The following is a 25,185-nucleotide window of genomic DNA, read 5'->3' on the forward strand; positions in this document are numbered from 1 at the left end:
TTTCGATAAAGGGAATATATTAATATCAAAAGATACTAATTACACCCAGCCTCCGCAACAACGCACCGCCTACTAATGGCAGTGCGGATGCACACAACCAAAAAAGAGAAAAGAAAACTAAGAAATAAAAGTCCCGCTACAGCCTTCTAGACCTAGCAACAAGCAATACAACCACCACCGTGACAACACCTGCAGTACAGACTCTCAAAGCGACGCCTCCAAGAAGGAAACAGTGCACCAGCGCCGTCGTCGCCCGACCAAAGGTCTTAGGATTTCTCCCTGAAGATAGTCCCCACTCTCAAAACAATGCCTCCAACAAGAACATTGCCAGGCACAACCGGTTAAGGCCGGACCTTGGGTTTTCACCCTGAGAGGTAAGACTCCGAACTTTCCCTGTGTTGCCGTCCCCACATGCATACCACTGCTGCAAGCCCGGAACGCCAAGCAGATCCCTCAGCATCACGTTGACTCGAACCTCCTTTAGTCGGTCCACCAATCCGGCCTTCATGATATTCCTTCTTCGACTTCACCATGGACCAAAAAGTCACCGAGATGTCAACACGGAATATAGCTTCACGGCGCTCCTCCGGAACCAAACGGTCGGAATAAAAACATGGGTGCGCGCGACCGAATACCACCCGATCCAGCAAACCGCAGGTAAAATATGCACTTGTTCCATTCGCCGGCGGAGCTTTCCGGAACTCATCTCTCCAGCCGGATCAAAGCAAACCGACCTCCGGTAGATCTTCATCTTCGCTTGCGAGAAACCCGAGGACCGCCACCAAAAACAAAGCAAGACCAGCAGCCCCCACGCCGCCGGTCCCTCTCCGCCGGATCACCAGGGAAGAAGACGGCGGCGCGGATCATGCGTACCACCGCTGAACCGTCACCGGGGGCGGAGGCCGCCACCGCTCCACCGAATCCTCCATGCCTACCGACGGAGAGCATCAGGCCCCGGTCAAGTAGCCGTGCCGCCCGGCTTCCTCCACCAGCGCTTCATCACCTCCCATGGAACGCCCACGTGGAAACCCTCTCCTCCCGCTCGTCGTTCGACGGAAGGGGCGCCGCCACCGCCGCCGTGGCCGAGGCCGGGGCCGGGGCTGTGGCCGGGCCGGGGCCGAAGCCGGGGCCAAGACCAAGGCCGGGGCCGGGGCCGAGGCAGGCAGCAGCGGCGGCTGAGGTGCGGCGATCCGGGGGCGGCTGCTCGGAGCGGGGCGGGTAGATCCTCCGCCGCCGCCCGGGAGGGGGGCGGGAGAGGAGGAGGCGGCGGCTTGCACACTGCAATAGGTGCTTCTTCATCTTCGTGACCCACGGGGAAGCTTGTGCTGTGAGGTGAAGAGGTGAGCGGAGGGGGCTTGGGCGGTTTTTATAGCCGATTGTCGGCGTACGGTGGGCGTGGTGTAGGGCGACGGTGCACGAGGTCGGGGTGTGAGGTTTGAGCAGCTGGGTTGTAGAATCTTGCAAAGCATCCAGAGGCGGTTCTAGCGCAGCTGAGAGAGAGGAGAAAGGTGGACCGAGTCTCCCTAATCGAGGTGGTGATTGCGCGGGCCTCAAGGTGTTTGATGGCTATATCTTGATGGAGACTTAGCTAGGGAGGGATCTAGGGTGCTCGGTGGAGTCACCACCATCTTGGGCAGCAAGGCAGCAAGCACCCCAGGCCCCGAGGCTGCGCCATAATGATGCCCTGGCATCCCTCTACCCAACGGGCATGGTCCCGAGGCAAGCCTAGCCCCGCAGCCTCTTCCCCATGCTTGCCAAGAACGTGCTCACCCTGCACTGGCCATGCTAGCGCGTTCCCAACCATCGTCGCCTCTCCCGTATAATCCATCGACAGAGGCCTGCGAGGTAAGTTCTTCAAAGTTTGTCAGAAATACTAGAAAATGACCCTACTAAGTCTTTGAAGAAATTGTATGGCCGTCCGCTCGTGGGACGGTTGGATAGGATCGATGAGTAGACAAATGGTGGCACAACAGATCTTTCAGTAAAATACACAAGCAATTTACAAACTTTGAAGAGTCTCCGATAGTTTGCAAAATATTTGATACTGGTACAAGCCATGTAGAATTAAGCGCTCGCGTGCGAGCTGAGTGACCCTACTGAAAACCGTCCGCTATGCGTGTTTAATTTTTGCAAGCATACATAAACGAGTGGCATACGTAAGTTCTCTTAAATTTTTAATTTATAAGCTTTACAAAATTCAAAACAAATTTGTGGGTGTTCACAAGATGTGTGTTTACATCGTCATAAATTTTTAGAATCAAATTCGAAATATACACACAGAGAAATAAAAAAAAGACAAATTGCTATGTAAAATAGTGTAATTTTGTATTCACATCTTTTTGTGACACTATCCATGTTGGATTTATGTTTTTTTTCCCATGCGTGCATTTTTTTTTTGCAAATTCAAGGAAATGTAAGGAGTTTACACATCTTGCGAATATCTAAAAAATTATTTTGGAACTGAAATTTGCTAATATAAATATTTTGTCAAAGCATACTAAGTTTGACCAAAGATATACACGCAAATATAAATATTTATCATAGTTGATAAATACACTAACAAAATACTAGTACTCTTTTCGTCTTATAAAAGTTATCTGGAATTTATCTAAATTTTGATGTATCTTAACACTAAATAACATCTATATACATCTAATTTTTGATAAATCTTAATTTTTTTTGTTGATAAAACCGAGGGAGTACATAGTATGGCAAATGCACTGATATAGATCTGGTAATGTGGTTGTTCATATTTTTTTCTCTAAACTTAATCGAACTTAGAAAATATCGACTTTTAAATTTGGGTTGGTCTAGCGGGCGCACGGCCGCTCGTTCGTAGTACCTGGCACACCTCCGTAAAAGGCAAAAGATTTCCACGAATCCCTATCTAAAAAGAGACTTTCCGTTTTAGCCTCTCGCCGCTAGGAGCCTACAAGTGCCCCGATGTCCTCCCGACCTCCTGCGGTCAACGCCGCCGACCGGCCCGGAGCACGCCGCCCAATCCAGTCCCGTCCAAGGCCATCCGGGCGGGCACACCGCCAGTCCACTTGCTCTGCGCGCGACGTCGTCGGCCTACTCGCACGCGCCTCCCTTCACGGCGACCTCGCCTTGGCCGAGAGCCCGAGAGCAGCAGGGTGGAGCAACATCCCCGTGTGTAGCAGGTGAAGCAACAAAACGGGACGCGGAGGCGAGACTCGCCAGTGGGGAATAAGGGGAGGGGAGGCCGGCGGGCATGCAACAGCTAACAGCGGCCGTAGAGGAGGCCTAGAGCGGCCAGAGTCTGCGACGGGGAGAGTCGTCTGTGTCCCACTTGATACTTGCCCGATAATACTAATTTGTTGTCTAAAATTACGTAATAGTTACTACATAATGTAGTTTGTTGTCTAAAATTATATAATTACTTCAAAATGCTAGTTTGTTGCTCCCAATTGTACTTTAGCCCGAAAAAAGTGTAGTTCCCAAATTCTGAAGTTGCAAATTGATGTTACGAAATTGCTCTAACAAACATCAAAGTTGCTATGTCGGGCACCAAAGTTGTTAGGCAGGGTACCAAGCGTCGTCACGATCAAAGTTGATCTGTCGCGGTCGCGAGGCACACAAGGGTCAGGGTTTGATGGATTAGCCAGCTCTATTCCTCGTTTTTTTATCCTGAGATGGATTGCTCGTCGGGGAAGAAAGGGACATGAGAAAAAAGCAAGGATAGTGAAAAAGAGGGAAAAAAATGTCGGTGCACACAACTTGCTTTGTTCGGCACCAATGATGCGGCATCGTGCACCAAATTTGCTTTGTTGGGCACCAAAGTTGTGTCCTCGGACACCAAATTTGTCCGTCGAATGGTAAAATTGGATTTGATTTGCATTATAATTGCGCCATCAACAAAACTCCAAAATTGCCTTGGTAGGCACAAAAGTTGTGATATTGGCACCAAATTTGCTCTATTGGGCACTAAAGGTGCTTTTTTGCCCACCAAAGTTCTGTTGTCGGACACCGAAGTTGACCTATCGGACGCTAAACGTTGATTATCGCTCACTAGAATCGCGTCGGCGGCACAAAAATTTCCCTTTCGACACCAAAGTTGCTCTGTCACGCATTAGAGGAAAAAATTGCCGCGCGTGAGGCCGACACTGGAGATGTCTTTTTGAGGAGCTGTTGCGGCATTTGAGATAGAAGGTGTTTTATGGCCGTGATATTCTAGTTTTACATGGAGATCTGAGGTTGCTTTTTTGTTTGGGAAGGGGTTAGGGTTATACTATTAGTAGCAGCTTGTTTAGCTCACAAAAGTTCTGTTAACATTATCAGATTGCATGAAAGGGTCGACAACATTTAATAGGAGCTTAATGATAGAATTGGTAGGCTAACAGCTGCACTGTAGGTTTTATTCTTGGTGCTGTTAATGGTTACTGTCAAACAACTACTACTATTGTCTGCACTTCCTCTGTTCTGACTGTGTGCTAAAAAATTCTCTCTAAAAGAGTAAAAGGTTGGGCTTACTGTACTTGCTTCACCAATGGTGAGCATGTTATATTTTCTTATACTACTAACTTTTGGATTGTGGGTCTAAATTGAGTTTTCTTGCATTCTTAGATCTAGCCGCCAAGGTATGCCTTAAGTTTCCGTGTCATGCTTAGCTGCATTGACTTGCAATATTTGCATGTGTATTCAATCAAGCTCACATGGCATGCTTGGTGTGTGGTGAATTAGCCTGGCCAATATTGTAGCACAAGGATCTGTTTCCTTAGACATCCAATCATGTTATGTTAATCATGGCAGCTTGTCAGCAAAGCACTTAATTACTACCAAACTCCTGAAATTCAGATTTCACATTGCATACTTAACATGTTAGTAATGTCATCTGAGGATTTTTGCAAGAAATGAAACTAAAGATATGGAATTTATGGACATGCACAAGAAAAGGGTAAACGGGGATAATGTCTGTAAGATAATGGAAACAAATAGTGGTGGACCGTTGTGTCCATCTTGGAAGCTAATGTTGTCTAAGTAGTTTATTAGTGAAACTTTTGAAATTGTTAGCATTGGTGGTCACTGTCAGAACCCATCCCCTATTTTGCTATCAGATTCAGGACCAGAGGAGGACTGCTGCGATATATCAATATCATGATGGAGACAAGAACTAATACTATTATACTAGATACTTTCAGTATAGAAACAGTTGGGTTTTGATTGTTTAGGTTTGCTAGCCTCATTTGCCACAAGCATTTCTGATGTATGAATATATTACGCTATCCAGAAACAAGCATTAATTCTGGTGTGAGCTAGCTTGCGACAGTAATGCAGATAATTTGAAATGACATAACTTCACAAGATCAGCCACTTGAATTTATTGATATCCAAAATTGAATATTACATGCCTCTCATAATTCTGCCATTTTGTTTCCATGCAGGGAAGAGAGGTCTGGACAGAACACCATTGGATTGGGAAACTAGAGTAAGGATAGCCCTGGGTGCAGCTAGAGGGATCGCACACATTCACACCGAGAACAATGGGAAATTTGTTCATGGCAACATCAAGGCCTCAAATGTTTTCCTCAACGGCCAGCAATATGGCTGCATCTCTGACCTTGGCTTGGCATCACTGATGAACCCGATAACAGCAAGGTCCCGTTCTCTGGGATACTGCGCACCTGAGATCACCGACACAAGGAAATCGACGCAGTGTTCTGATGTCTACAGCTTCGGTGTCTTCATACTCGAGCTCCTCACAGGCAAGTCGCCCGTTCAGATAACCGGCGGGGGCAATGAGGTTGTGCACCTTGTCAGGTGGGTGCAGTCGGTTGTCCGGGAGGAGTGGACGGCCGAAGTGTTTGACGGCGAGCTGATGAGGTACCCTAACATCGAGGAGGAGATGGTGGAGATGCTTCAGATCGCGATGGCATGCGTCTCAAGGACCCCAGAACGGCGACCGAAGATGCTGGACATGGTGAGGATGCTTGAAGAGGTTGGCAGGAATGACATTGGAACACGGCCTTCGACGGAGGCCTCCACTCCGGTGGGCACTACAGGAATGGGGCTATATGCCGAGGGCCGGGAACCCTCGGCGTAGCAAGCTTTGGCCCTCGGCGTAGGCTATGCCGAGGGCCGCCCTCGGCATAGCTCCTCGGCGTGTAAGTCCCTCGGCAAAGGCACTATCGCCGTCGGCGTAGCCCGGCCCTCGGCGTAGCACGCTACGCCGACGGCAAAACCCTCGGCATAGACTTTTAAAAAATTCAAATTTCCCGTTTCCAAAAAAATTCAAAAAAAAAAATTCGAAAAAAAAATATATTTTTCTATATGCCGATGGCAAAACCCTAGGCATAGACTTTTAAAATTTTTTAAATTTTAATTTCTTTTACACAATTTTTTCCTTTTTTTCCTTTTTTTTACTTGTTTATCTTTCACTCAATACACTTTTAACTCTAACTACACTTAATCTTATGTCAAATTACAATCATGGTTAAACTTCCCAATCGGTCACCCATCCTCACACTACTCCAAATTTCAACGACGCTTAACTTCTTGGTTCCATTCGGATGAGCTTCCATTATAGAATTGACACCTCTTGCCGATAATAATAGCATATCAACCCTATTAACCCTTGAACCGTGATGCACACTTCTTTATTTTTGAATCCCAAACAATTACTTAAGTAGACAACAATGAATATATATAAGTAATAATAATATTGAATTCAAATAAAAATAAAATGATTTTATTTTTTGGTCTTTTTTCTATTTAATATTGAATAATTAATATCTTTAAATTGGAAAATCAAAATTCCACAAATAATATGTCTAAATCGATCAGAAAAATGAGAGGAATCTAAATATAACATACATATCATCATTTGAACCTAAAAATTAGAGGAATCCAAATATGACGCCCAATTTGCCATGTGGCCAAAACAGCCCCTCGCGAGATGCGAAATGGCCGTATCAGGCGGGCTGGTGCACCGTTCGCCAACACGCTAAACGGACAAAAATTAGCACATAAAGTGATGTGTTATAGACATAAAAACATTTTTTGCGGAATTTATTGAGCGACGGAAAGTGCACCCCTAGTTCAAATCCGGTCAGTTTCGAGCGGATTCGGCGAGACACCGCAGGAAGCCGCATGGATTCCCAGATAGCTAGCGTGCACATATGACATGTGATATGTGGTGCGAAGGCGGTGTCCTACCACTACGCGGAGGTCTCGCGCAATACTAAAATGCGCCCCATGTAGCTGCTTCACAAAATAAACCCGTTTTGGTACCCCGAAAATGAAAAAACCATCGCCCATCGGTCGGATTGGAAATCCGCTCCCGGGGCCTTGCTTCCCATCCCAGGGACCACGCACATGCCAAATATGGCCTCGTTCCGACAAACTATGCGGTGTCACGGGACATTTCCTACTCATTTGCCCTAAAAGCCATAGAACTCCGGACGTGATAGCCCTGTTTGTGAAGGGTTTTCCAAAATAATTGCCGTATTCTAATTCCGACTTTTGTAGTGGTTACTAGAACACATAAAATGACGCCATGCGGCTCCGCGGGATTTTCTGACTTTGTTTAAATTGTCATTTGGCCAAAACGGGCCCCCACGGAGATGCGGTATGTCCGTACCGGGCGCGCTGGTGCACCCGTTTACCATCGCGCTAAACGGAAAAAAATTGGCATATAAATTGATATGCCATAGACCTAAAAACATTTTTTGCGGAATTTATTGAGCGACGGAAAGTGTAGCCCTAGTTCAAATTCGGTCACTTTCCAGCGGATTCGGCGGGACAGCGCAGGAAGCCGCATGGATTCCCAGATAGCTAGCGCGCACATATGGCATGTGATATGGGGTGCGAAGACGGTGTCCTACCACTACGCAGAGGTCTCGCGTAATACTAAAATGCGCCCCATGTAGTTCCTTCACAAAAAAACCTGTTTTGGCACCCCGAAAATGAAAAAACCATCGCCCATGGGTCGGATTGGAAATGCGCTCCCGGGGCATTGCTTCCCATCCCAGGGACCACGCACGTGCCAAATATGGTCTCGTTCCGATAAACTATGCGGTGTCACGGGCCGTTTCCTACTCATTGCCCTAAAAGCCATAGAAATCCGGACTTGATAGCTCTGTTCGTGAAGGGTTTTCCAAAATAATTGTCGTATCCCAATTCCATCTTTTGGAGTGGTTACTAGGACACATAAAATGATGTCATGCGGCTCCGCGAGATTTTCTGACTTCGTTTAAATTGCCATCTGGCTAAAACGGGAACATGAGAACATATAAGAAAGTGATTGAATTGTTTCTATGTTAACATGTTATTCTACATGATTCAAATATGCATGATTTTGACATAAACGGATAGAGGATGTTTTTCTGAACATTTTGATACCTCATACGCATTTTTCCGACATCATATGAATTAGTTATGATTTTTACAAAATTAGACAAATTTGAAAAATAGCCTACGCCGAGGGTGGCCGTCGGCGTAGCCCTGTCTACGCCTAGGGCCAAAGATATGCCGAGGGCTGCCCTCGGCGTAGAGGTCGCTACGCCGACGGCCACGTTTCGCCGAGTGTTGAAAGGGCAGGCTGGCCTGGCCGGGCCATACGCCGACGGCCCCGACTTTTGGCCGTCGGCGTATAGCCTGGCCCTCGGCATAGCCTCCCATTCCTGTAGTGGGGGGAAGCTTGGAACAAGGCAGAAAGCTCGTCTGCAGCCCTCTGAGCTCGCTATCTTTTCTTTTTCGTCTTTGCAAGGGTAGGAACACGGATAGGTCTGTTTGACGGCACTGTATGATTCTTTTGTCTTAGAGAAAAGTCTGAAACAAACCTTGACTTAGTAGTGGAGGTCTGAGATGAACCCCAACCTTCTAATCCCTGAAAACACAACCCTGAACTTTCTAATCCCAGTCAATCCCGGCCAAATCTTGCGATCTGCTCGTTTGTGCGACCGGGATTAAACGCCACAATGGGCTAGTCAATGGATTGGATAGTTTTGGCCCATAACTCCAGCATGCAAAACCCTTGGTCCTCGGCATGCTGTGTGCAGTAGCTAGCCTACTCCTCCCCCTTACGACGGCAGCGATGGCGTTCGGCGGCTGTTCGCTGTGGCCGACAGACTCGTATGTAGAGGACTGAAATCGCAGGTAATCGACACCATGGAGTGCTCTAGTAATGCCCTCAGTTCCCATCCGAGTTTGAGAAGAAAGCCATCTTTCTTTCCTCACGGAAAACAATAGGGGACAATCACCAGTAACTGGTTTGCACATGGTAGGTAAGGGCATCTCCAGCGGCGCGACGCATTTTAGCGTCCGCGCGCGTCTGTTTGCGTCGGCTCTTTTGGTCGAAATCGACCGCGCGTCCGTTTGCATCGGGGGTGGCTCCAGCGGCACGACGCATTTTTTTAGAACGAATCATTTTTTTAACATGAAACATAATTTACATACTTAAAACATTTTAAAAAAAACCTAAACGCCTACTGTTGCTCATCGTCGCTGTGCTGCTCCTCGTCGCTGTCGACCAGGATGAGCTCTGGTATGACCCACGGCCAGTTGCCATCCGGGGGAGCGTACGTCGGGCGCACCGCCGGTGCTCGAGGTTGAGGAGGCTGCGGCTGTGGCGGCGGTGGAGGCGCCCAGGGCTGCGGCTGTGGCGGCGGTTGAGGCGCCCAGACATAAGGCTGTGGCGGCGGTGGCGGCGGCGGAGGAGGCGCCGCCGACTCCGGAGCGCCTGTCGAAGTGCTTCATCCGCCGACAGGCCCGGCCGCATGACGGCGGTGGCGTAGCGGGGCAGCCGGCGACCGCACGTGCGTGTCGTACTCGGAGACGAGGATGGCGACCTTCGCCATCTCATCGTCCGTCATGTTCTCCGGGAACTCGAAGTTCCGGCCCTCCGCCAAGGCCTGCTGCCATTCGTGGAAGACGACAGCGACGTAGTCGTCGCTGTCGTCCTTCACCTCCTCGCTATGGTATGCGAGCGCCTCGACGTAGTCGTCTTCGTCGTACGCGGCGTACGCTTCTTCGTCGTCGTCCTCGCGGTCGTCGGCGTCGTTGTGCGACGCCTGCTCACGTCGCGTCGGCGCCTGCTGACGACGCGTCGGCGCCTGCTGTCGACGAGCCGACGGTGCAGGGCCGAAGGGATAATCCCTGTCGCCCATGAAGCCTGCCCTTCGTCTCATGTCCGTCTCCGTGGACAGGTACGTACGCCAAAGCTCCGAGTCGATGGCGTACGACGGATCGGCGTGGAGGTCCGCCGGCAGATACCGCCTCCAGCGCCGGATCTCCGCGGTTCGCTCAGGCTCACGCGCGAGTGCCGGAGGGATGGGCACCGGCGGCAGCCGAGCCGCCGGCCGTCGAGCAGCCGCACGCCCGAACCAGGCGTCGTCGCACGGCATCCATTTGCCGTGCATGAGCCTCCCCACCGTGACGGGGAGCGGGACCTCGAAGTCTTTTTTCTTCCCCATGGCGCTGCGGCGGTGGTGGTGCAAGTGGAGGTGTGGTGTGGGCGAAGGAGCAACGCGGCCGGTGGATTTTTAAGGGCGGCCGCGCGCGGAATACGATGCCATTGAAGGCGGCGCAGAAGCCCAGCCGCCGCCCGCCACTGCGCGCGCAGAACAGGCAGCCGCGCCATTGATGGCGAAGACTACGGCGCAGACGTGGAAGCGCTTACCGCCGAAGACCCTCGGTGCAGACTCGCTGCCAAGCGGGCCCGATGGAGACGCGAGCGGACACTTTGCGCATCCGCGCAGCGTCCGCAGAGACGCAGGGGCCAGGTTTGCGTCTCCGCGGACGGCCCGATCACTTTGCGTCACGCGGCTGCAGAGGGTGCCAGACGTATTTTCGGTCAAAGCGGACGCAAACGGTCTGTTTGCGTAGCACCACTGGAGATGCCCTAATCAGATTGGATTAGGTCATAGCTAGGCACCTAGCTACCTTTGTAATGAAAAAAACCATGATTTGAGTAAAGAAATCACCATGGCCCTCGTCAAGTGCCTTTGGCACTCCAATCCGCTACATTTTATGTTCTGTGTATGCTAAACTACTAATCAATTTGCCTATTGGAGTTATGGGCCGAAACAACCACGTCCATCTACTAGGCTGGACCAGCCCACTTTGGCGTTAAATCCTGGTTGATCAGCGCCACATGAGTAAACACACGCGCAAACGAGCAGATCGCGACATTTGGCCAGGATTGACCGGGATTAGAAAGGTCAGGGTCGTGTTTTCAGGGATTAGAAGGTTGGGGTTCATCTTAGACCTCCACTATGAAGTGAAGGTTTGTTTCAGACTTTACTCTTTGTCTTATGATTTACATGTTACGAAATTGTAACACCTTGCCACGTGGAACTGGAAATTATGCAGGCTCACGGCTGCTATCTAAGCAACGGGAAACTGCCTGATCTGAGGTATCTCAAGATTCGATAGGCAGCATCAAGGTATTCACTCCTAGGATCATGCATATATCTCCTGACTACACTTACGGCATATGTATTGTCTGGTCTTGTATGGCACAAATGCAGAAGTCGACCAACCAGCTCGCTCTTCCCTTTTCTTTCTCTCCTGTCTTGTTTTGTAAAAAAACTATTTCGTTAAGTGGCTAATTAAAAGGGGTGTGAGCCCGGTCATAAAAAAAACCAACCTTGACGATCAACAAAACACACAATAAGGGAGCCTCAATCGTCCAACTGACCCGGTGCAGACATACATCGAGCCTAAAACTACAAAATATCCTGTGATACCATATCTCACAAGATGTCATGGCACCACAACACCACTTTTCAAAATTCAAATTTACAAGCATAAAAATTCGAAACAAATCTATGGGTGCTCACAAAATATGTGTTTACATGCTCCTAAACTTTCAGAACCAAATTTGAAATACACATAAAGAAATATAAAAGACAAATCTCTATGTAAATGGTGTAATTTTGTATGTACATCTTTTTGTGACACTATCCATTGGATTTGTCCTTTTTTCTCTGCGTGCATTTTGATTGTTTTCTAAGCTGTAAACGGTTGAATATTTAGGAATTTATTTTGAAACTGAAACTTGCAAAATTAAATTTTAGGAAGTAGTACCATGGAAGGTATGGTATCATTTGATATTTTTAACTGTTGTTGATTTTTCTTGGTAACACAGTACTATCTCAATTCCAAAAAAACAAGACATGTATTTTTAGTCCAAAGTTAAATCATACTACATTTGACGGGAGATATACACAAAAAGATTAATATTACAATCTCCACTACTAATAAAAGAGCAAACGTGAATTTTTCTAAAGCCACACCAATAACTGTACACCGACGGCTTACCACCTCACAATTAGACAGACTAAACTTAATCTAACCGTCAACAATAATTTTTGTGTACACGTGGCATTTTACTTTGACTGACCATGCTCCACCTCCACCGGTCCATCCATCCATCCATCTCCACAAAAGGAAACTCCACACAACGAATATGAAATCACAGTCCCACGATCACATCCCTACAATTATGCAAGAAATTAATGCAAAATAGGAAACTTCAACAAGGAAACTCCATGCGATCTTATTCACTCTTGGCCCAGACGACGCCCTGCCTTGCGTCTCACCACTATTAGACGCCTCCCAGCAGTCCGTCATGGCGACGTCCAAGCCGCACGACGCCGCCCAGCAGTCCGTCGCCTCCTGCGTGGCAACGTCCAAGCCACACCGCCAGACGACGCCCAAGAGCCCGTCGCCTCCAGCACGGTGACGTCCAAGCCGCACCGTCACCTCGCTGCACAGCGACCTCGCCGCCCTTACATTGCTTTGACGCTCCTCCTTCACCCATCGCTGCGGACTAAAATTGACATCCTTACAACTTCTTCTCAATAAATATTCAATTTTATCCCTTCTTGGAGTTTTGATTTTTTTTCTTATATTTTTCTTCTGTACATAGATTCTAATCTATCGCGGTGTTGGGCGGCGATGGCTGGTTGATGATTATCGTGTGGTTTTCTCGGTTTGTGCAGCAGAATGGAGTACGAACGCAGGGTGAATACTTCTTCCGGAGGGGCAGTTCCAGGCCAAGTACGCCATTGAGGCATCAAGGTGAGATTCATTTTTTTTAATTTCTTTGGGAGGGGATCGCATGTCCAAAGCATCGAACTGCGGAAATTTTGTGGCTATATAGCTTTGGGACAGCGGGTGTCTTGATTCTTAGCTGAGGCCAATGTGCAACATCGCTGCATGTAAGTAGCAATTAGGTTGTCTATCCTCCTGATATGGATTGCAGCTAGGCTCTACCCTGACTGGATTAAATACTAAGGGTGGTGTTGTCTTGGCTGGTGAGAAACGTGTGACCTCATTGTTGCTGGTAATTGCATCTTCACGTACTAATTCTTTTTTTTGTTCAATTATGTGATTGATAACGCTGCATTTGACTATTAGTTGCAAGCCTTCCTGACTGAACTTATTCACGGCGAACTTCCTCTTTACTGATGATGATCCTTGAGACATGAATGATACTCCTTAGCACTCTTGTGATTTTATTTATACAATATTTCTTTTTGTTCCAAGTTTCAACAATACATGTTTATCGTTTATTGTTGTTCAGGCTAATACATTCCCTACAATGTGCTATTTCAAGAAGAGATGTGCTTGTGTATTATGTCTGGATCATTTCAGATCATCCAAAATTATAGGAGATGCAAAAGTTCATTTATGAAATCAATTGTATTTTGCATTATCAATTACAGTGTGTATTCTGCAATTTCACACTTAGCAAGCGCATCAATAGAAGATGCACATTGTACATGTTGTTATTTTCTAGGAATCCCAATAAGTTATTATAGATAATTTAGCCATTCCACAAAAAGCAATGCTGGATTATCAGTTCTTATGCTGGATTATCAGCAGTGTATGGTGGATCTTGTTGATATTATCAAATCCGATAGCATGGTTCCTTTGTTGTACATGAACCTGCATGCATAATTGTTCGGTGAGGGCCGCATCAATGCTCTGCTGGTGTTATATGTTGCACTATGTAATACTTCCTCGGTCCCAAAATATAAGACGTCTAAGATTAATCAAAAGTTAAATCATCCTAGCTTTGACCAAACATTGAGGAAAAAATACCCACATCTACAATATTAAATGGTACTTTGAGAAAATGTACTTTATGGTGAATCTATTGATATTGATTTGGTATTGGTAGATATTTATATTTTTTTTACAAATTTGATCAAAGTTAGAAGACGTTGACTTTTGACTAACCTTAGGCGCCTTACATTTTGAGACGGAGGGAGTAGCTTGCATCTAGGGATGATTTTTTTTAAAACAGTCACGAGCTCCATTCCATCAATAGTTAAATGATTTTATTCTTCTGTATGACTTGATACATATGAGCATCTCCTTATGTTAAACTCTTGGTACTACTTTTAAAGAATGTTTCACTGTATATAGTTAAAAATTATTCCTTTGATCATGCTAAGTTACAAAATAACGGTGGAAATTGCTTACTCCTGAAACCAAAGATGGTGGTGGTGGTTTTGCTGGCAAGGGATTCAAGTTGAAAAGAGTGGAGATGCACGTGTTGTTTATGTGGTTTCCATCGTCGGGAAATCAAAATTGTTGAATATATGATGTGCTTGTAAGACCATAAAAGGTGTGATAACTGATAAGGAGCAGTGGGGTGAGCTTAAGGAGCAAATAGATGTAATACAACAGCTACGACCATGTTTTATGTAACCTACATTCAATCTTTATCCATTGGATTTGGTTATTATGGATGGACAAGATTTATTGTGTTAATCAGGGTGGTGCTTTTTATACTGTGTCAAACCTAAGTTGTGCACATGACTGGAAACGGTCTACATGGACAGATGATCGATTTGTTCAATTAACACATGGATATACTTTTTTTTGTCATGCAAGTTATAAAAAATACATTAACATCTTATACGAGATGACTTCTATTCAAAATAATTGCTCCAATCCAAATTATTACATATGCAGGATAAGAGATTTGTGGATTGACGTTATAAGCTTTGTGTATTCAAACTTTGAATTTGCGATATGCATTAAAATTTTAAATTTGAGACGTGCATTGCACGTGCAAGCTTACTAGTACTTGATAAATACACAAGGAAAATTCATCGTTTTGGTAAATCTGTTGATATAGATTCGGCCACGGATATGTATAGTTTTTCTCTAAACTTGGTAACTCAGAAAATATTGACTAAGTTTACATTTTTTTATATATAATCAATACCACATATATTTATAGTAATAAATAGTCTCCAACGATTACAAAATAAAGTTTGAAAATGGTATAGCAAATCTTCCTTCTTATAATTTAGGATGGAGGCCAATTAAATCAGTCACAGTCGTAGGCGAAGCACCACGCGGTAAGCGCGATCTGCCGCCGGCTGAATCGCCATCCCTGCGAGCGTGTCCATCCTTCTCGTTCTTGGCCACACATCAAGATGAGCAAGCTGCTGTGCGCCGTCTCACCTCTCCTGCTCCCGCTCCTCCTCGTCGCGAACCTGGGATCGACATGGGCACTGACCCCCTCCTCCCTGACCGGCCTCTCTGCCCGGCGCTACGACTCCATCTTCAGCTTCGGTGACTCTTTCGCCGACACCGGCAACAACCCCGTCGTCTTCGCCGAGAACGGCGTCCCCGACCCCGTCACGCGCGCTCCCTACGGCTCCACCTTCTTCGGCCGCCCCACCGGCCGCAACTCCAATGGCCGCCTCATCATCGACTTCATCGGTAAAACATACTGTACACGCTCCTCAATTATCACTTCCCTGAACGAACTCTCGCGCGAGATAGACGTGATGTGGTCAACTGCTCTGATTGCAGCTCAGCGCCTGGGACTCCCGCTCGTGCCGCCGTCCCTTGCGCATAACGGGAGCTTCAACTGCGGCGCCAACTTCGCCGTCGGGGGCGCCACCGCTCTCGACGCCGCTTTCTTCCACGGCGGCAAGTTCCCCCTCAACACCAGCTTGGGCGTGCAGCTGGAGTGGTTCGAGTCACTCAAGCCGTCGCTCTGCCACACTACCCAAGGTTGTTAGTCATTCTCAAAATCTCAGTCAAACCTACGGATGGAAATCCGTGTATCCAGCTAGCCTCCCCTGTACCTACAACGTGTAGTAGACTGCAAGAAACTGATCAGTAATGTACATTTGCTCTGCAGAGTGTAAGGACTTCTTCGGCAGATCCCTCTTCTTCGTGGGCGAATTCGGGGTCAACGACTACCACTTCTCGTTCCTCGCCAAGAGCGTGCGAGAGGTCATGGCCTTTGTTCCAGATGTAATCGGTGCCATCTCCACGGCCATCGAGGTACTTCAAGTTATCAACCATAGCATTGCATAATAAGAACAAAGGTTACTGTGGTGTTGATCCAGCTATGGCAATGGTAACAGAGGCTGATCAAGCACGGGGCGACGAGCTTCGTGGTTCCTGGAACGATCCCCTCAGGATGCGTGCCGCCAATTCTCGCCATGTTTGCCGACAAGGACCCAGCGGCATACAACTCCACCACCGGTTGCCTGGAAGATTACAACAAATTAGGGATGCACCATAACTTGCTGCTGCAGGAGGCCCTAGAGAAGCTCCGGGGAAAGCACCCAAACACGACGATCATCTACGCCGACCTCTTCGGCCCCATCATGGAGATGGTCGAGTTCCCTCGCAAGTTTGGTAAGCATATCCTGTCATTTCTGCAGGGTTTGAACAAGATGTGGTTCTGTGTTGTCATTCCGCAGGGTTTATTATGTCACTATGCGGGGTTTGAAATAATCTCCTGGAAAAAGCTACTACTGCTCTTTGCAAAATTTAGTGGTTAAGATTGATCGTTATCATTCTGCAGGGTTTGAAGAAGATGTTCTTACCATCTGTTGCGGAGGGCCGGGGACACTTTTCTGCGGCGATGAAGGTTCGTACCTATGCGAGAAACCGTCTGCTCGTCTGTTCTGGGACGGCGTTCACTTGACGGAGGCGGCTTACCGCTACATCGCCGATGACTGGCTGGGCAGCATAGGCTCCCCTACAAGAGAAAGCAGTTATCAGTCAGTAAGATGACAGAAGCTGCTCGGATTCTTTATCGAAAAAAAGATGACAGAAGCTGCTCGGATCCATGGATTGATGCCTATGTGGAGCCTGGACTGTCTGCAACACTACGTCAAGGAACCGAAGAACGCCGGTAGCAACCGGAGGCTCACACTACAAAATGAAAAAGAAGAATCGAAGCTCAAAGACAAACTAGCCGATAAACTTCTTTATGCTAGCTGTAACATTGGCACATTGGTTTATGTTAGAAATTACCCAATGTTCGTTTTGGAGTTGATGATCTGATCTGGAAATTCCAGATCAAATCTGAGCCACAAATGGATCCGTATAGTTAAGTCTGACATGTCGTTAACAAATAAGAATCTAGAACCGTACTGGCAAGTATCTTCCACACATGGCCAATTGTGATCCTTATATTCACAAACAAGATTTTTTCATTGCTTGGGTAAACCATGAGAAGCAATGCTTCAAACAGCAGGATAACCAAGTTTGTGCAAACATTGCAGTCTGCGGTGCAGTAAATAAATCCACTAGAATCCATTCAACGGATATCTTTTGTTCAATTCAAGATAAATATGTAAATATTTTTAGTTCTGAATAGTTAGGACATGAATAAGCAAACCGTCCTTCCAAGGTGTCTGCTTAAAACTGCAGAATACCTCAAGTCTACTAGGATAGTGAATTGCAGTTCAGAATCTCAAAAAATAAGAAAGAAATGCAATTTAGAGAATCCAAAGAATACCAACCACACATAAACTAAGAATCCCTTTTTTAGACTATGCCAATGGCGCACCGTGTTCTATAGAAGGTAGCAAATTGAATTACAAAAGGCTTACTCTGACGCGTGTACGATAAGAGTGAAACCAAATTCCTTGAACACCGTAAAAGACACCAATTTAAACTACTCATAACTCTGTCAAACCCACCCACTCTCTTCCTCGATCTAGGAGTCTTCAAAAGCTGGAATTTCCCTAAGATGCTGAGAGCAGGCACGGAACGAACACACGGGCATTTTCACTGCTTCAAGAGACTCCAGCAAACTAGATTCACCACTGAGTCAAACTCTTCGTGACACTTCTTCAGGATAGCTTTGCTCACGTGCAGCTAACAGTTTTCTAAACTATCACTTCTCAAAACTACCAGTTTTCAGGATAGCTTTGCTGGCGGGATGAGGTTCAAAAGAAAACTGAATCACACTTGTATGGAAAAGCTTCGCTGAAGCAAACTACGATCAACAGTGCCTTCCTTCTTTGCCAAGTTCCAAAGGCACCGAGGCACTCGGCAAAGACTTTACCAAGTTTCGGTCGGTCTTTTCCGAGTATTTTGCACACTCTGCGAAGCTTGAATCTCCGGTAGAGAACATTCCACATGGTGAAGTTACTGCATGTCTCGTACTGCACCTGCAACTGGTAGGCGAGGCGTACCTATCCAACCAATTAACAAGAGAAAACGAGAGTTTCTTTTTCCCAACCGACCTGATGTAGGCATGTTCATGGGCCTAAAATGTCATAACTTCAATAAATCGAATAGCGATGCACCCAGAGTTCTTGTTGTGGCAGATGCGTTTGATGGCAGGCAACTAAGAGCATTCCAGTCGTATCCCCTAAACCGTCTCTAAACAGCGCCGGATTGAGTATTTGGGGGACGTGTTTTGTTCATGCCGCGTTTGAGGGACGTCGCTCCTCAGCCGCGTCCCCCAAATGTCGGCCCCAAACATTCAAATACTCTTTTTTTGTTTGTTTTTTTTTGCATTTTTATTTCAATAAAGAGAAAAAATATTCCACAAACTAATACATAATTGGAAACATGGTTTACAAGAAGATGTAGTTTGGAACATGGTTTTTCACAAACTAATACATAGTTTGAACCATGGTTGATACAAATATAAAACATTGCAAAAAAAAACCTAACTAGGCCAGGCATCGAAGGTCTCGTGTGTTCGCTGTAAAGAAAGAACACTCGAGGGCACGCCCAGTCACCCAAACTAGAAAATCCAGCTGGTGAGGGTGCTCCTATTGGTTCTTCTGATGAAGAAACATCCAGAAACCTTCGTGCATATATTCGCTGCGAAGAAACAACACTCTCCAGTCGTCGTCGTCATCGGCGATGTCGCCGTGGTAGTTCCGGCGGCAACGCGTCTTGTCGAACACCTTGACGCTCATGTCCCTGTCGCCAAAGTAGGAGAACACGAGCACGAAGCCGGCTTCGAGGCGGTGGTAGCGCGCGAACTTCTCCCAGCAGAAGTGGAGGTACATCTTGTCACGCGCGTCGTAGATCACGTCGACGATCCACCGACAGCAGCTGCAGTCATCCTCCCGCAGATGCAGCGAGCCCGGGCGCTCGTCGTCGGCGACGAAGTCGGCGAAGGTGTTCGGCAGCCTCTGGATGCCGTGTGGGTCGCTCTTGAGGAACTGCACCGTCGCTGCGCGCCAATAACTTCCATCGCGAGGTAGGCGACGGTTAGGTTAAAATTCAATGTGCCGCTGACGGGTGGGCCCGCCACTCCCCGCCTCGCTTTTCTGTGTGTCCGGCGTCCCCGGTGCGCCCCATGTGGGGCGGGGACGGTCTTGGGGTGCCGGACACCGTATCGGGGCGCGCCGAACAAAAAGCAGCTTTGGGGGACGCGGCTGGGAACGTTTTTTTGTCCGGCGCGCCCCATATCGCTTTGGGTGACGGTATGGGGGATGCGACTGGAGGTGCTCTAAGAGCATCAACACCGGACCGCGTCCCAAATAGTTGTCGGCAAGGCGTCGCCATGTCGTATGGGAGGCGTCGGCACAACATTCTCCATTTGGGGAAGCTGATCCCACACCAGGGCTCCCCATACGGCAACCCCGATAGATGATTTGAATTAAAAACTCAAAAAGCATAGAAATTTGAATAGGTTTTGAATATTAAATTAGGGCCCACACGGCCACCAAATTCGAATAGGTTTTCGAATATGAAGTTTGGGCCAACATACGGCCACCGAATCACCGTCTAGTCCGGCTGCAAAAAACAACTTCGGCTTCCAGGTCATGGGCGCCTCAACCTCGACGACGTCCTCATTGTTGGCGAGCCCCGACGGTAGCTCCATCGCTGCAGCCGGATCCACGGTCACCGGGGGAGGCATGAATGACGACGGTGCGGGGGGAGGCATGAACATTGACGGTGCCGACGGAGTCATGAAAGTCGAGGGTGCCGGGGGAGTCATGGACACCGACGTAACTCGCGCCGCCAGCACCTCTTGGCCGATACGCTCGCGGTACATCTCGTCCACGCCCTTGCCATTGGGTCCATCTTTTCCATGTCGGTCATCAAGATCTTGGATTCTTGAAACATTTTGGCCAACGAAAGCTGCGTCGCTTCATTGGTGGCCTTCCTGGTGGCGGCGTGAGCTTCCATCTTCGCCGCCTCCACCTTCTTCCTCTCCAACTCAATCTCCTTGTGATAAGGGGTGGCCCGATCTTCTCAGTAAGCAACGGTGGTGATGATGATCACGGGGTGATTGCAGCGGAGGTAACTTGGTTGAAGTGGATGATAAGTTGTATGACGCAACGAGATCCCTCGATTGGTCCCTGTCGCCAATGCAATAGCTCTCAACCCTGCAAGATATTCGCAACTCCACACACATGCGCACGTAGCCACCGACCACGAAGCGGTAAGTTGCAACCGTCTAATTTCCAATGGAACAGCAGATCACACAAGACTTTTCAGATCTACACAATATCAAGCAATATAGTGTAGGGGATTCAATAGTTTTGCAGAGCAAACAACTAAGAACTAGGGTTTATCTTAAACGTGGTTTAAAGCAGCTAGGGGGGCGTCCTGGTGACATGGGTATACCCTTCGGGTACCCATTATTGGTATACCTGGATCGGCTCGGCCCAATATGGAGAAGGCCCAACAAGGCAACCCGAAGAAGTAGTCGACTAGGACTCTTGTAAAACTCTATGCTGGTTGCATATATAAAGCCAGCCAGGGCACCCGAAATAGAGGCCAACAGATAGATAGCAGATAGACAACATAGCTCCGCCTACGGCGGCACCCTGTAAACACATCTATGATCATATACTAGATTGCTAGCAGCACGTAGGGATCCTCCACCGAGGGGACCCGAAGCTGGGTACGTCGTGTGCCTAATCTCGCTCCCGGAATCTCCATCGTCGCTCTCTCCCGAAACCCAAGTCTACAATACGTAGGCATTGCCGAGGTGTTCCCTCGTCAATTGGCGCCGTCTGTGGGAATTATGACGACTGGATTTTGTTATCCGGGCGAGATCTTTCATCTATGTTGAGTTACAATCCCTGCGAGATCGGTTCCAGCCAGATTGTATGCTTCACCGCGCTCGACTTCATCATCCGCGAGTTCCGCCGTTCACATGGCAGCAGATTTGAGCCAGGTCGTGCGTTACGGCTGTTTTCTACGTCTATCTACCCGAGTCGCCCAGGAGCCTGGAGCCGCGTACGGCCAAATCAATAGCCAGCGGCGCTGTTTGTCGGTAAATCCAACAGAAGCTTCAAGATTTGATCGATGCTCCTTCCAGAACAAGCTAAGTACCACCTCCCTGCGTGTGAATCATATTATACTAGATTTAGATGTGCGCCTTGGCACATGATCCCGTGAAACTTATGTCGATACAAACTTTGTATAACACTTATAAAAATTGGGTGTAAAATGAAACTCGCACTAATTTACATTTCTTATAACGACAATAAAAATAGGTGGGAAATGATAACATACTTTTTAGGTTTAACAAATAAAACCGATTGAATAAAATTAGGATAAAGCACACAAATTCACTACCAGAGTAGCAATGCATATATAATCAGGAAAATAAGGGAACCTATTATAATAATGCTAATAAACGACTTTGCAACCACTATATTAACTATACATGAAAATCTATTATGTGTTAGCGGTACGTGATGAAGGCAAGATTGAGCCAAGCACGAAGGAATATAACGGCCCCATGTTTCATGCTAATAGACATTTTGCTAAACTCTATATTAAACATGTATGACAACCTATCATCTATCCTATGTAAGCGCATGTAACTTCAGGGATAGTTCATTCACTACAAAGTTACAACATGTACAGACCATCAAACATGGAGACAACAACTATAATAATGATAAATTTCAAGCAGATGGTATTTTAGATTGATCAAAGCCAAATAAAACATACAGAAGACTGTAGTTAACACTACCCTAAATTATATTTACTCAAATGTATGGATTAATTGCATAAAGATATTTATGGTAGTAGGGTTTAAGTTCAGCTCATAGCATTTTCCATCTACATTAATATTCAACTCTTTTTAAAGATCACTTCTCAAATACTGAAATATGTTTAGCAAAGAATCTGGTTATGTGTATAATATTTAAGTTTTTAAGGAAGATATTGCAGTTTAAGATCAAGCACAATTTGTAGGAGTCTCTAACCACCATCTCTCATCCTACAACAGGAATAATTATCACGTAATTTAAATAATCCTAGTGGTGTATGTCGCATGAAAATGTAAATAGTGTTTTATCATGGAAACATGTACAAAATGGATATTCCGTTGACCATTGGTCTAACTTGCATGCCAATGTAACTGTTGAAAAGAATGACAGAAACAGGTAAAATCTCCCGATTGACAATAGTACAATCAATCTATCATTTGAGGTTCTTGAAGCCAGGACAACTATTCTTCCAGAAGCGATTGTCTACATTTCCATGCCCCTTTGCTCTTTCGGGCTTCTTTGTACTGAAATCAATCATATGATTTGTTAGATAAATTCATGTCATTTAACAAAGAATAGCAACAATATGTATAATCAAGACATTTGGCTAAATCATTCTCAATTTGTACAAAACAGAGAATGACATCAAAATAGCTGCATTCTGTGATACTCAACATCATGATCAAATAGATGACCAAGGGCTACATTTGCAGCAACACATACACATATATATGAGATGGGTACTACCATGGTAGACAAATCATTTGGTTATTATTAGAGAATAAAATAAATGAAATAATTTTACAACGTCATAAGGGTAAATGGATGGTGTACAAATGTATTAGAATCTCTTTTTGTTCAAGAAACTAATAAAAAATTAAGGAAGAACCCACGATCAGTCTGGCCATATGCTTACACGTGCAATGCACTCCCAAAATAATCTATCGTGATGAAATTGTGTATGTGCTTTGGGCAAACTATTAGAGATAAATTAAATAAGTAAATATAGTTAGCAAATTAAATGACACAGAGCTACTTGCCTCTAAGCAGGAGGATAGACAAGTAATAAACTCGAATATTGTCTATGCGTACTTTGAGTGCAACTACTGTCACTCTAAGATCAATATTCAGTCAGCGTACCTTTGAGTCATTACTTGACAGGATCTCATCGTCAAACAAAAAAAAAACCTGGGAGGCACATAAAATTAAATTAATGTTGCATCGCAAGTGCACATATATATAGTAGATTACTAAATTATGAAAACACTTGTGGTAGAATAATATGTAAAGTATAATGTTACTACAGAGTTGGTTCACAACTGAAAGGAATTGTACATGTATCACGTGAGAATGGTGGAAATCCAAGAAAGAGAAACCTGACTTTTTGACTCACTCTAAGATATAAAAGTGTTTGTGCATGAGAAACATCTTTGAACAGCAACAGGTTGAGCAATCATACATGTAAAGATGATAAATCAGCGAGAAAAAGCTAATCACGAATTCTTGCTTTGTACTCACAAATTTCTTGAATGGAGTCTTTGCGACTCCAAAATCTGAACATTCTAAAAGAGTGGGAGTAATATTGCAGTTATTTCAAAGTATAGCCGTACCAGCATAAGAAACATCAAGATTGGGAAGAGCACCAAATTACACAATTAAAAGGTGGAAATGGCCACGAGCATGACAAAAGAGAATAAAACTGTCAAGAAACTGGCTACAACACTCTTTGTAGTTTGTCGATAGAAAGTAGCATGCAATAAGAAATTGTGAACTTGCATAATGGTATGATAGTTGAATCCTTTAAACTTGAAACAAAGGAAGCATATACTCATGTAATAGAAGAAATGGTCATTACCCACTCAGGTCTACATCATCAAGGAGTACCCAGAAGGGCCATTCCCATTTTCTAAGCAAATAGACTAAATCTTTGAATAGATTTCAGTTTAAAATTTATTGAGAACAGTCACGCGTTAGTTTTTTTCCAGAAGTTCCTGGGGAGAAAAGATACCTAGAATTTGTGGTCTGAGTAATTCTAACTTGCAAACTTCAAATTCATGAACAAACCTAGATAGTTGTATATAAATATCCTCACAAACGCTACAGTTCACAGATTATTACTTTCACATCCACTTTCATAATTATTGTACCTTATTAAATGTACATAAGAAGGAAAACACTTCAAGCATTTTACATTGTACACAAATAAAAGCATCTTACATGTATTAGATAAATTCCATAGATATTAAGCCTAGGCTGAATATATTATGCACGTTGTATTATACAACTATTATACCTGGCACAAATAGGGTTGGCCCTTTAGTTCTGATCACTCATGGTATTCACCAGATAATGGTTTAGCTCTACAAACCTGAAACCGCATCAGAAACTGGTCAGTAAGCGTCACTTAAAAGGTGACCCAGCATGCAAGCATGAGAGGAAAATTATGTAATGAGGTATGGTCCTACTTTTATCGCTAGCCAGCTTGGGGGTATATCAAGCTTGCAGAATTTTTATGTGTCCTTAGCAATAAAGGAAGTAAACAAAGACAGAGAAACACATTTGGTAAGGATTTGTAAAAAGTCGACTGGTCAGTTATAAGAAATTCACTGGTAAACACTGAGTTATAGAAATAAAACCAAAATAAAGAACCTAATTTATACATATATCTCAGCGTTCTTATGTAGGTCAACTCAAGTGGGTAGCAAGCCTAATAAGATGAGGGATGGCCTCTCTACTGGATAGGCACAACTAAAATTTTCTGTAAGCCTGTGATGTTTGACACATCCCACAGCAAGAACTCAAGAACAGGGGACACAAGAAAGTTCAAATATATGCTATTGTTTATGTAGGACATGTAGATGTTGGGTAGGTAAAGGCGATGAAACTATGAAAGGCATTCTGGTTGGTTGTCATGACAACAGACAGGATAGAAAAATAATTGCATTGAGAGTATCTTAGTGCACACTTGTAC

The 25,185-nt window shown here is 45.7% G+C and overlaps 2 protein-coding genes across 2 annotated transcripts in view; one reads left to right on the forward strand and one right to left on the reverse strand.

Annotated features, from left to right (window-relative positions):
• Positions 1 to 4,655, reverse strand: part of LOC124666442 (GDSL esterase/lipase At5g45910-like) — a gene marked incomplete in the record, with an annotated part of 35,779 nt that extends 31,124 nt beyond the window's left edge. Inside the window, 1 exon segment of the mRNA XM_047203780.1 lies at positions 4,628 to 4,655.
• Positions 4,656 to 15,345: 10,690 nt separating this feature from the next.
• LOC124666444 (GDSL esterase/lipase At5g45910-like) lies at positions 15,346 to 17,031 on the forward strand. Its single transcript, XM_047203782.1, has 5 exons — positions 15,346 to 15,705; positions 15,799 to 16,002; positions 16,133 to 16,278; positions 16,362 to 16,638; positions 16,808 to 17,031. Exons 1-5 carry the CDS (start codon positions 15,417 to 15,419, stop codon positions 17,017 to 17,019), a joined length of 1,128 nt encoding a protein of 375 aa, XP_047059738.1. The 5' UTR covers positions 15,346 to 15,416; the 3' UTR covers positions 17,020 to 17,031.
• The last annotated feature ends 8,154 nt before the right edge of the window (positions 17,032 to 25,185 follow it).

The sequence above is a fragment of the Lolium rigidum genome, chromosome 6, assembly GCF_022539505.1.
Source record: "Lolium rigidum isolate FL_2022 chromosome 6, APGP_CSIRO_Lrig_0.1, whole genome shotgun sequence".
NCBI lineage: Eukaryota > Viridiplantae > Streptophyta > Magnoliopsida > Poales > Poaceae > Lolium > Lolium rigidum.

What these genes read in the sequence shown, in the direction of transcription:
- LOC124666444 (XM_047203782.1), top strand. Translation starts at nt 15,417, where the DNA reads ATGAGCAAGCTGCTGTGCGCCGTCTCACCTCTCCTGCTCCCGCTCCTC. An exon ending in GCTCTGCCACACTACCCAAG is followed by an intron (nt 16,003 to 16,132) that starts GTTGTTAGTCAT and finishes TTTGCTCTGCAG; the next exon opens with AGTGTAAGGACTTCTTCGGC. An exon ending in CCATCTCCACGGCCATCGAG is followed by an intron (nt 16,279 to 16,361) that starts GTACTTCAAGTT and finishes CAATGGTAACAG; the next exon opens with AGGCTGATCAAGCACGGGGC.